Source organism: Sphaeramia orbicularis, chromosome 1, assembly GCF_902148855.1.
Source record: "Sphaeramia orbicularis chromosome 1, fSphaOr1.1, whole genome shotgun sequence".
NCBI lineage: Eukaryota > Metazoa > Chordata > Actinopteri > Kurtiformes > Apogonidae > Sphaeramia > Sphaeramia orbicularis.
The window spans coordinates 56,298,500-56,311,880 of record NC_043957.1 but is presented as its reverse complement, the minus strand read 5'-3'; the positions used below and the strand labels follow the sequence as shown (position 1 = coordinate 56,311,880).

General features: G+C 37.3%; 1 protein-coding gene across 1 annotated transcript in view; it reads right to left on the bottom strand.

Moving 5' to 3' along the window:
* Window positions 1-13,381, bottom strand: part of LOC115425294 (phosphatidylinositol 5-phosphate 4-kinase type-2 beta) — a 39,809-nt gene that overhangs the window by 23,860 nt on the left and 2,568 nt on the right. Inside the window, exon 2 of the mRNA XM_030142731.1 lies at window positions 2,945-3,042. Within this exon, the coding sequence (XP_029998591.1) occupies window positions 2,945-3,042 (98 nt within the window). The remainder of the gene's footprint in view (window positions 1-2,944; window positions 3,043-13,381) is intronic.

The window sequence follows — 13,381 nt, the reverse complement described above, 5'->3', positions numbered from 1 at the left end:
TCCCAAAATATTGGTCTTGTCAACTTGCCATTTTTGCTACAGTCTTCCTTGACCAAAAATACATAAGTATACCAAACTGCAGCGGTCAGCTCTATGCGGATTTTGTGTGATTCCTGAGATACACGCATGCACACGCACACAGAGGCCACTTGGCTTTTATAATATAGATCTGAAGTCAAAGCTCCACTTACAGAGAACTGTAGAGTTTGGTGAAAGATGTTTCTTAGTATATATTGACATTCATGTATCTGTCTCATCTTTCACATTTTGCTGAATTGTTCTTCAATTTAACTTTGCTTCTTCAATGTATTTCCATACAGTATTATGACATGAACCTCTTAAATTTGCATGTGAAACATTTTAATAACTTTCATTTATAATCACCGGCACATCCTCCATAGCTTTCCACCAGGCTACAGACAAGAGAATTAAACTGTTGATGAAACAAAAAGTCTTCTAATATATGAAGAACTAATAAAAGTGACACCAAGTCTAAATAAAAACCTAAACTAAACTGGTCAATTCTGCAAAATAAAAGAAAAATTCAACTAAAACTAAGCTGAAATCAAAAATGAAAGACTAACAAATTTAAATGAATGTAAATTTAAAACATGAAAACGAATGACATTTTCCTATGTAGTGTATAATAACTGTCAAACATTTTGTACTGGACAGGTGTTGAGTAAACAGTTGTATGCTGCTACTCTGCCATGATGATGATTTGACTTGCAAAAGCATTCAGTTAAGTTGTGTTGAGCACTAGTGGATGCCTGCAGCTTTGTGTCATCACATCATGCATGGTGACATTCAGACATACAGGACAGGATACAGCATGCTGAGCTATTTTAGTGTTGGAACAAGAAAATTAAAAACATAAACTTTTAGATTTTAAACATTTGTGGCCATGAGCTTGACGAGACAACACGCAACAAGGAAGTTTATCAGCAACTCTCTGAGCAGACGATACGGAAAAAACGCACCGCATCGCTATGAAGTCCAGGTACTCTAAAGTCGGTATTATCCTGTAATGGAAACAGTCTCCAGGAATAGTACCTGGTACCTGGGTCAAGTCGAGCTGAGTAGAGTTGAGCCAGTTCCACATAGTGGAAACGTGACATTAGGAGTCTGCAACCAGTCATGTTAAAACATGAACATTTTTAACCATAACATTTTTAATTTTCAGTCTACATTAATAATCTAAATGGACCAAAAAGAAACAATAGAGAAGATGGTCAATGTCAATGGGAGTGATTTATATTCAGTGCAGTGATTTGTTTCAGACAAAGAACAATATGTGCTTTCACATCAGAGTCTCCAAAAGTTTCCAATAACACCAGATAAAAGTTGATAGATTACTAGTCACTAGTGGCTTTTATGATAAAGAGTCACTAGAGGGGTCTGTAAAATCACTAAATATACCAACAAAGCGTCTAAGTTGTCAACACTGACTTTAACAGCGAAGTAGGCAGACTAGGGCTGTGCAATTAATCGAAATTCAATTACGATTTCGATTATTAGACGCAACGATTACAAAAATTATGTAATCGAGAAAAAATGATTATTAATTTTGAGTTGTTTTAATTCACGCGCACGCAAGCTACCATGAGCTGCTCTGCCCCGCCCCCCTCTAAGCTACAGCTGCCTGCTAGCCGGCAGGTCCACCCCAAGAGGAAAGTTGTACCTAGCGGTCTGGAAAAATGGCAGGAGAATCCCAGCAGAAGTGCTTGGTAAACAAAAAAGGCAAGTCAAATTCAATTGTATGGAATCACTTTGGGTTTGATGAAGAAGACGAAGAGCAAAAACACATCACGTGCAAAAAGTGTTTCGTAGTTGTGTCCACACCGACCGCTAACACAACAAACCTTTTTAACCATCTAAAGTTTAACCACTGCCACCTTTATCATAATCTTATGAAAAACTAAAACACATAAAAACAACTTTGTCCGCAATGCAATCTTCAGTTTCCGAATCTCTTTACGCTGCAACTCCCGTATTAACCTAACCCTAACCCGTATAACCCTAACATACGTATTCCAGATGGCTGATGTATACAGAAGGCCTGAACTGAAACCTCACGGCACGCCACTGAATTTACTATGTTTCATACTACATTGAACATACTTGAATTTATAATTTGCACTTTACGTGAGTTTTTTTTTTTTTTTTTAATAGCTACAGTTCTATGGCAAGTCTATAGCAGTTTAATTACAGTGCACTATTTATTTACAAAAGGAAACATACTTGAATTTACAGTACACTTATTTGCATTCAAAGATTTTTTTGTTTTGTACAAAAGTGAACATACTTTGCTTTAGTGGTTAAAAGCTTTATTTATGTTTAAAGAGTATATTTTACATTGTTTTGCCAGAAAAAAATAAACAACTTTAAGGTTAACAAATAATCGTTTTTAATAATCGTGATTTCAATTATTGCTAAAATAATCGTGATTTTTTTTTTTTTCTATAATCGAGCAGCCCTAAGACAGACTGTGTGTTTTTCTGTGTGACAGAGAAAATTATTTCGTGTCATTTAGAGGGAAAATGTGTGTTTTAGGAGTCACTTTTTAAAAGTTGCTAGAAGTTTCCATATAAAACTAACAGTAGATAAAATAGTTGCCAAGTGCTTTTTGAAATTTTTTTTTGCTAGGGTAGTCTGTCTCAGCTTCTTTCCAACTTTGTAGCCTTTTCTAGACTCATGCAGTGGATGGAGTTAAGAGTCGGAATGGGGGTGAAGTTACACGTAAAAGGTCAGATCTGTATACTTTGCCATATTCATTTATGTATCTATATGTGAAGCCTTTACCTAAAATCCAAATTTTATTCAAACATTGGTTATAATATTGAGTGAGTGCTGGTGTTCCAAAGCCCAGTGTATGGTTGACCTTTGGGTTTACACTTGGATTAGAGATGTTAACACAAGCTGTGATGACAGTTGTTGTACCTACTTGTTAAATAGGTGGTTGTCCACTTTGATCTTACTGTAGGCTTTAAAGTCATCTGGCATCAGCATTACTGGTACAGGCACATTACTTAACTCATTAATCTGAAAGAGAAAAAGTGAGAAAAGAGACAACATAATCAGTCAGGGAACAGTCAGGTCTGAAGGTACTCAAATATTCAGGAATATTAAAAAATATGTAAATTAATTTTTGCATTCTAAAATATGCTGCTGTGCTGTCAGGCAAACAAATCCATGGTTTACTCTAAATGCTGTACCTTATTTGGGTAAATGTGAGTCCAAGTGGTACACTTAAGGTTTCATTGTTTTCATGCACACCAAACAATCTCTGCGAGTGTTTACCAGCACCAATCATTAACTCTGCGACCACAGAACAGGCTTGCAGTTCTTTCTATGTCTAGAATGCCCCCCTCGGGCACAGATCATATCCATCTGCTGAAACAAGTCTAGTGCAAAAGCCTAAACACTAACAGAGTCCAGAAAAATCCCCATGTAGATTATCAAGAAAACAGTCAACAGGGGATAATTTTGGGGAAAGACAGAGGAGACAATGAGCGCAACATTTGGGAAACCACACAATAAAAAAAAACAAAAAAAACACAGAGAAATACTATGAAGAGAGATATCTGCTAGTGCTGGTTATCAGTTTAAAACAGTGCTGTGTTCAGAAAAGAAATAGAACTACAGAATTCTGTGACTTTAATTGAATTAGTGCCAACAGGCAGTCGCAAAACATTCACATACATGTTCATTTTAGTAAAGCACATTCAGGGGAACTGGGACTTATTTTCCATCACATGATTTACTTCCAGATCCATAAATAACAAAAAAAGTCTTAGTTTGGGTAGTGAAAGACAAGAAAACATATCATGTCATACGCAGTTTTGCACGTGACACCAGAGACCAATTCCATCCAGAGCTCTAGGAAAACCTGAGATTAAAGTCCAACACCTGACTGGAGTGAACCCAACTAATCAGTCAAGGCTAAAGCAGCTACAAAAAGACCCATTCTAATTCACATAATCACAAAGTTATATCTGTGCGTTATACTTTAGCTTGTATACTTCATTTTGTCATTTACCTTAATGTTCAATAGGGTGCAACAGTACAGGTAGCCCACAGTACAGTTCATACTTTGATTTGTGGGCCACGGTTCAGTTTTGGTACGTGTTTTACTTGAAAAAAGAACTGCCCCCCCCCCCCCCCCCCCCAAAAAAAAAAAAAAAATTATATATTTTTTATTTTGCTTATAGCAAAACCTGAATTTCACAAGTAGGAACAAATTATATCACTGTACTGAATAAAATAACACTTTCTGTACAGAACAATATTAAACCCTCTTATTCCTTGACTACTTCAGGGTTCTCACTCTTTTCCTGAAATTATTTTCCAAGAATTTTCCGGACATTTTCAGCCACTATAGAGACAAGTTATCACATCATGCACTAATATATTCCCATCCCCCTCAATTTTTGGTAGTTTTTTTAATCAGACATTTGATGTGCAGTCTATGAAAAATAACTATGACAAATAGAATAATGCAAACACACCCACAGATTACAGCGGAGCACTTCATTAGCCTGATAAACTAGTTACAATGTTCAACTGGGCAATTCCCATCTCAACTTTCTCTTCTCTCTTACTTTCTCTCCTGCACTTCCTCTAAAAATATTTGTACACTAGTATGTGACCCATGGGGAACCACGGGTTCTAGATGTGGTAGTTTTTACGCTGGGGACAGTTGACTTTTGGGAAAAGACGTGAGTCTATATTTTATAAGTAGTAAATAAAAATTATTAGGTAAGTCATTCTTTAAAATGTAAATGGCAATTAACATACAGTATTAATACCCAGGCGTGCCTGCAGAGTGAAACTGTGAGGTCCACAGGATGCGCACAGACGGGGGTGGGGAGGGTGAATAGTTTGTAAGACCGGGGTGGCGGGAGTTCTCTGTAAGTAACAGGACATACCTTACCTATCTCTCTCAGGATTTTTTGAAATGGTGGGGGAGGGCATTAGTGACTTGTGTGCAGCCTATATTGCTTTGGGTTAAATACAGATCTTTGAGAATTGAGTCTTTTGTGTTTATCCGATGAATTGATTAGTAATTAAAATAACCTACAGATTAATCAACTATTAAAATCATTGTTAGCTGCAGCCCTACTTGGCAGGCACACACACTAAGTGGGCTATAAAGCAGTATACAAAGTGCCAACGCAAAATCAATCACAAAACCGAAAAACTGCGGTCCATAAGGGCGGATTGTCCCATGGGGGGACCAAACAGCTTGGTATTTTCCCTGAGTACCGTTGCATCCCTCATGTTCAAGTATCAATCCTCAACACCACAAGTAAAGTAGGTTAGTGGGTTTAAAATGATCCCCCAATGACTGCACATGCAGAAGATGATGCTCTGCTTGGAGAATGAACTGTGCATCGCTGTGAGAAAGGTGATCCAATACTTTAAATACAAAAATATACCAAATGCTTTGTGAAACACTCTACACACAATGACAGCTCCTTCTCCACATCAATCAAAAACATGGGCTAAAAACCTTTACTTAACCCTCAAAGACCCAAAACCATCTACTGATGTAAAATACTTCATAACCTTTTATCCATTAATCCTATAAATACAGTGAAATATTGCAGGTAAAATGCAGTTTGTCAGCTTTTCAGCCGTGTTAGATGTCTTTTTTGGATGCATCCATGGTGGAAATGGTGTCATGTTCTGCAACACTGATTCACCACTAAAAGCCATGTCGTCTGATAAATGACAGGTAATGATATATTTAGCAAAAAATGTTGAATTTTCTTACATTTTCTCTATTTTAAAATAACAACATTTGAATTTATCAAGTTTTATTAACCTCTTCATGGTCAGTAAATGAAATACAGGAAAACACCTTTTTCTTCCACTCCAAACATGCAAAGGATAACATTATAATAGCTGCATGGCAATAAATCACTTGGTAAGGGTTTAATGTAGAGAAAATTTCATTTAGAAGTCACAAAAATTCTAGATCATTAACAGGTTGTGATATAAAGTGGAAAAAAAAGAAGAGGAAGTCCAGTTAAAGCTAATCTATAAACATGGCCAACTCCTGTACATACGATTAATTTCATTACTTGTTTTCATTACATTCTCCTCATGACAGTGGTTGTAGATGCTGATGTCTATGTTCAATTGATGATATATTTTGCTGAAAACACAATATATTGCTGTTTTTATATAATAACCTTTGGATTTACTCGCTTTTATGAACATCTACATTAGCAATAATTTAAATGTAGAAAATACCAGATTTTTGTTAAGAAATGCTAAATGTGATGGCTAAATGTAGATGAATATCTGAATATCTGGGTCTTTATGGATTAATTCAATCAAATAACCATGCCACTACTAAATATCTACAATTCTGATAGGATTTTAAGTCTATTAAACTATACATTTTCAACATTGAAACCTATAGAAAAATAAAGAAATACGCACACCCTCCTGAGACCCATGAAAGTAAAAGTGTGGGCTTTTTTTTTTTAAACCATAAATAATTGTCTTGATTGGAAACATAATGCAGCAGTTTTTTCAGATAAATCTTTTTTTTTTTTTTTTTTTTTTTTTTTTTTTATGTCCTTTGCAGAGGACAGCATCTATTTATATATTTTTAAGTTAAGCTGTGAAACTCTTGTCCCCTACAGAGGACAAAAATGCATTACTGGGTCTCAAGAGGATATGGTTCAAGATACATGTCACTTTATCTGGAAATATCACTGTATAGTTTATTAAGTATTTAACATTCTGTGAATTGTAAACTTTGGAGTCATATGATAAACACTGTAGCATTTAAGCAGAGTCACTTACAAAATCATCTTTCCCATTCAGAGTTCAGTGTTACTAGTCTGACAGTTAGCTTGAGAATTAGCGTGGCTCGAGCAGCACTAATATGGAAGTCTAGATTTATGCAACAGATTCCGGATGTGTTTTGTTTAAATATTACACAAGTAACAGTTATCAGTCTGACAGTTAAAAACCAATGAGGATAAGTTAACCTGACAGTCAGTTTGATAATTAGCTTGATATATACCCTGACAATTATGCTCATAGATAGACCGAGTTAGCCTGATAGTCTGAAAGTCAGTTTGATAGTCTGTCTAAATCTGGGTGAATTTGGAAATCTTGCTTCATGGAACAGGTCCCAGGGTTGTTTACCATTGAAACAACAAAAAAAAAAAAATCACTTGAAAATTATCAGCCTGGTAAATGTAAGAATTAGAGCCCAACCAATATGGGATTTTTGGGGCCGATACCGATATTGGGGGTTTAAAAAAAGCCAATATCCATTATATCGGCCGATATCCAATATTGGCTGATAACCAACATATTGGCTGATATATGAAATATGAACATTGAGCTACACAGGATATAATAATCTTATATTAGATAATTGTGAACAGGTGGATTACCAGTTGTATAAATCTTTGTTTATCTCACAAAGATAATTTACACAACTTTAAACCACTGTATAATAGTCTGATATTAGACTAGTCTGTGACCTGTGGGAACCACGAGTTGTAGATGTGGTCGTTTTTATGCTGGGCAGAGCAGACTTTTGAAAAAGATGTGAGTCCATATTTTAAAAGTAGTGACATGATAATTGTTTGGTAAATCATACTTTAAAATGTAAGCGACACCTAACTTTAATGAGTCCAACTACAAAGCAAGCTATGCAATCACATGATTGTGTGTGTGTGTGTGTGTGTGTGTGTGTGTGTGTGTGTGTGTGTGTGTGTGTGTGTGGTGGTGGTGGTGGTGGTGGTGGGGGGGTGATAGCTGATTGTCCGAGCAGAAGTGAAAGTGAAACTAACAGGCTTGACTATTCCTCTACCTCTCCGGGCAGCACACACACACATACATAGGAGCAGCGAGCGACAGAATCTCCAAAGCAAAAAAGTTAATAAATCATATTGGCCGATGTTGATTAATCGGTGATAAGCTATAATCAGCCCAATTAATCTGCCAGCCAATTAATCGGTCGGGCTCTAGTTAGAATACAGAATAATTAGCCATAAGATAGCCTGTTCATCAGTATGATACTTCAGTATGACAATTGGTTTGCCCTGGACATGGAAGGTTTTTACTTTAAGTTACCAGTAAAACATGAGCATCAACTATGATGACTCACACAAACCAGATAAGCCCTGCTATTTCAGTGATCTACCTTCACTGAGCGGGCCCCAGGTGATTTCAACTAAAATATCACTTAAGAGTTATTATTTGTGTGGCATTTAATATCAAACCATGCAAACTGTGAGGAAAAGTATCAAACAGGTGGTGTAAGACATCAGCCAAACACCTAGTGACATGGTGTGGAAGTGAAGTCCTCCACCATCACAGCCAGGAAACTATTAAATATGCATTTAACTTCTGACTAGAAAAAGAAGGCTTTGATGAGAAGTCTGTTTGATATCTTGGATCGACTTCCCACCCACACTTCAAATCACCAAGCCTATACACGGCACCCACACACCCACTGCCAAAGTTAGAGGATCCTGGAGATGCTGCAGTGGGAATCATATCATTAACTGGCTCCTTAATCCTTTAGATGAATGCATCAGATAAACTATGCTATTTTGTTAAAAGGACATGCTAGTATTCGTGGGCCAAATCTTGCAGGGAGTTCTATACACCTGTCACATACACTTTTCAAACTTTCAAAGTCATAGTGTCAAATCAGCGGCTGCACAAATCTAACAACCATTCTTGCAGCAACTCCTTTACTGTTTTTAACTACATTTGTCGCATTTTTGTAGGAGGTTTGTGACTCACTACTTAAACAGCACTCAAGGAGATCCCTCAATTCAGCTCAGTCCTTCACGACTCATTCAATCAAGAGAACAAAAGCATTCTTCTTTGTTGACTTTTAACAAACAAATCAAAAACTTCGGTTTTCTGTCAAACCCAACTCACTGTGTACTCACTAATCTGTTTCACTCCTCTTTCATTTAAACACATCAAAACTGTTTCCACACTGTCATCCCACTCCTCACTACACAGATGATCTAATCAGGAGGAAAGATCTGCAGCATCACCAACAAATTAAAACATAGAAAAATAACATTAAAGGCATTAGGAAGTAGAGTGGGTCATCCAATAACCGAAGGGTTGGGGGTTCGAATCCCACTCTGTTTTAGTCATGTGCTGTTGCGTCCTTGGGCAAGACACATCACGGACCTGTTTTAGTACACGCGGTGACAGGTCTTTTAAAGCTGTGGCACCACGTCTATGGAATGACCTGCCTCTACACCTACGGTCCATGGACTCTGTAGAGAACTTTAAGAAACACCTCAAAACCCTCCTGTTCAAAAAGGCTTTTTAGTCTCCCACCTGACCCAGGACCACCACAGACTGATTACACTCTATGTATTCATCATAACGTACTCCATGTGTCATCCCCCCCCCCAGTCTCTCTATATCTCTATCGCTCTCTCTTTTCTCCTCCTTTACTCTCTCTCTCTCTCTTTAACCCCAACTGGTCAAGGCAGACAGCCATCCTTCAGGAGTCTGGGTCTGCTCGAGGTTTCTGCCCGTTAAAGGGAAGTTTTTCCTCGCCACTGTCACCAATCACAAGTGTTTGCTCCTGAAGGATTCTGTTGGGTCTCTGTAAACTTAATTTGATTCTGATTTGAATTGATAAAGCACTTTGTGACTCTGTCTGTGAAAAGTGCTCTATAAATAAAATTTACTTTACTTTACTTTACATCACCCACCTTGTGTCCAGTGCTGCTACTCACACTGGTATATGAATATGTGTGAATATTTGGTGGTGGTTGGAGGGGCCCTTAGCGCAAATTGGCAGCCATGCTTCCGTCAGCCTTCCCCAGGGCGGAGTGTTAATGTGTGAGTGAATGGATAATGGCTCCATTTCAAGCACTTTGAGTATGCATTAATAGAAAAGCCATATATAAATCTAATCCATTATTATTACTATCTTGCCCATCAAATGACTATTAACACTTCAGCAACAGTCTGGTCCAACTCCAAGTAAAAATTCAAGTACAAAGTACAATCAGGTTCTAATCCTTACATTACACTGGCTGGAAAACAATGACCTAGACAGGGGTCAGCCACCTTAAAGGTGTGTTTGATTTTCGTTACCAATTTTTCATCAAATCTGTAAAACCCGAGTCATAGCCTAAGTATCAGGAATCTGTAAGTCTTTCCGCGATTATGCATCTGAATCTCTTCCCTCACGGTGAACAATTTTGAAGTGTACTCCACCATAAACAATCCATTTGTTTACAAACAGAGCTGGTAGGTCACTTGGGCATTTTCGGAAATTTGTTGCGACATGCATCGTGGGAAGCTGAGCTCCATGCAGCATGAACATGAACAACTTGAATTATCTTAAGAAAAACAAGTATAATTTTAACAATATTATGCCTCGGTTTATCAGTATATCATTTACACATGTGCATTACAATCACACAAAACATTTAGTAACAGGCAGAATATTGATAAAATTGCATTTACTTTTCTTAAGACATTTCGGTTTGTTCATATTTGTTCAGGTTATTCACACTTTTTGTAAAAGTACAGTTTGGTAATGTAAACATTTTCATGTAATTTTACTTTTTTACACCAAAAAAAACACAGAGAAAATTTGGGGTTGTCATTATTTATGGGTTATTATGACAATATTTTACTGTTCTGACCCACTTGAAATCTGTGTAACTGTAATCGGACTGTATGTGTCTGTATGTGGAACCTGAATTAAAATTATTTTGACACCATTGATTGTTAATATTTTCAGTGTAATTTTTGCATTTCACAAATTCATCCCGCGGGCCAGATTGGACCCTTTGGCGGGGCAGATTTGGCCCCCGGGCCGCATGTTTTACACCAGTGCATAATACTAACTTTTCCATCCGGTAGCTTACATTATAGCCCATTGTTAAGCACCTGCGAGTACTAAGTCGCTGCTCCGTCAGTCAGGCATGGTCAGCCACGTTCCCTCCTTCACGGGCTGTTCCAGCACCACTAGTGCCACACATTCATTGTATTGTCCGATTACCTGGGCTGAGATGAACTGGTCACTGACCCCATGCAGCAGACACCAGTCTAAGATGACACATTATCAGCCAGTGCCAGATCGTGTCTCTGCGACAATGGCAGAATGCAAAGATTACAGCTGCACAAACAACCACCAACACATGCTTTCCACTCAATCTCCTCACTGACTGCTGCTTGTTTACTCGCAGTCCATCATCCACAAACAACAAGGGTATGTCACTTCCAGCCGGCAATGGCTGCTCCCTGAAGGAAGGAAGGGAGGATGGATGGCTGAATGGATAGATAGATGGATGGATAGATGGATTTTATTGATCCCAATCTGGGAAACTGCAGTGCAGCAACAGCTCTGACATAGTAAAAAAAACATGTTTAGAAGTAACTACAATCAGAAATAGGTAAAAAAAAATGTGGATAATTTAACAGTAAAGTGCAAGTGAAATGTAACTTTCTGCCTCCGCACATAATTCACCTAATAAAAAGGTCCAGTGTGGTGCATTTATGATAATTTTTTACTGATTTGCACCTCTTTTGCTTATAAGTAATACACAAAGCACAAATAATGTCGTAAGCATGACCAGCACAGGTGCACTTTAAGACTGGATTGCACCAAGAGAGATTACATTTAATCTAGGATTAACAGGGGTTTCCTTTGGTGTTTACATGGGTTAGGTGCTACCTGAGTTCCACTGCTCTCCCTCATTTTTCGCTCATTTCATTTTTCAGTCAGTTGTATCATTTTGGACAGTCATTGTTTTATTTGGAAAAACTAGAGGCGATAATAACATCCGTAAATCCACTACAGACCATCAGATCTGATCATTTTACAGCAGGGGTGTCAAACTCATTTTAGTTCAAGGGGCACACTGAGCCCAATATGATCCCAACTGGGCTGGACCAGTATAAAAAACAATAAATAATGTTAAGTCCAAACTTTCTTCTATGTTTCACAATGAAAAAAGTAAAATTACCTTATGAAATACAAAAACATCAACAAACTATCCAAACTAACAACATTAATAGCCATGAACAAACTAAAATTTCTTAAGAAAATTAGGTCCAATTATAACAATATTACGCCTCATCTTATTATTAACACAATTTACAGATTGCAGTGGATCAAAGCATTTAGTAACGGGCAGAATATTGCTAAAATTGCACTTACTTCTCTTAGGATATTTCCTATTGTTCACATTCGTTCAGGTTATTCACATTTTTTGTGAAAGAGCAGTTTGTAAATGTAGACATTTTCATGTAATTTTACTGTTTTACACAAAAACAAAGAGAAAAATTCATTATTTATAGGTTATAATAGTAATATTTTACTGGTCTGACACCCTTGAGATAGACTTCGTTTGTATGTGTGACCTAAATTAAAATGATTTTCATATCCTTGACTCTTAATATCTTCAGTGTAATTATTGCATTTCACAAATTCATCCTATGGGCCGGACTAGAACCACTGGCAGGCCGGTTTCGGCCCACGGGCTGCATGTTTGACACCCCTGGTTTTGGGGGGGAGGGGGCATCTAAAACTGGAAAGACTGCTGCACATACAGCTGATAATAATTGAGGAACCCTGGACTAGTCCTGATGCACAATCAAACCTAATCTCATATTAGCAAACTGAAATGATGTCAACTAAAACAGAACAGGTCCCCATCAATCCTCTGGAAACACCCAGCAGCAGAATTTGCTGGTCTAATCATCCTGTTCAGCTCCATAACACTTTCCTTGCTGAACCGGTCTCTGGAGAGAAATTCAGCTGCATCAGAAAACTCTACCGGCTCGAATCTATGCTTTAACTTTTTTTAACTACTTCGCTCAGCCCTGCTTGTTACAAAGAAGCACATATCACACCCAAAAAAGGACTGCCATTTTATAGGATGAATCTCCTCTAGGGTAAATCTGTTTGGAATAATGCAACATAAAATAATTTTAATCTATTTTTGGAGTGAAATTTTAACACCATAAACTGCAATCTTTCTTCATTTTAACCCATAAAGACCCAAACCTCTACCACTGACCAAAGCATCTACTGATCTAAAATGTTAAATAACTGTTCATCTACTAACCCTACCAATACATGTAAATTATTGCTGTAAAATGCAGTTTGTCATCTTTTCATGGTCATCAGATATGACCCATTTGGATGACCAGAGGATCCACAATGAACGTGAAAACATCGTCATCTTCTACAACATCGATTCACCAGTAAAACCCATGGAGTTTTGAAGTAAATGGGGGTTTGGACACACTTATTTTATGTTTAGTAAATGATATATTTTTCCTGAAATAGTCACTTTTTCCAATTTTTTTTCTGATTGATATAATAACCTTTGAATTTACTGTGAGC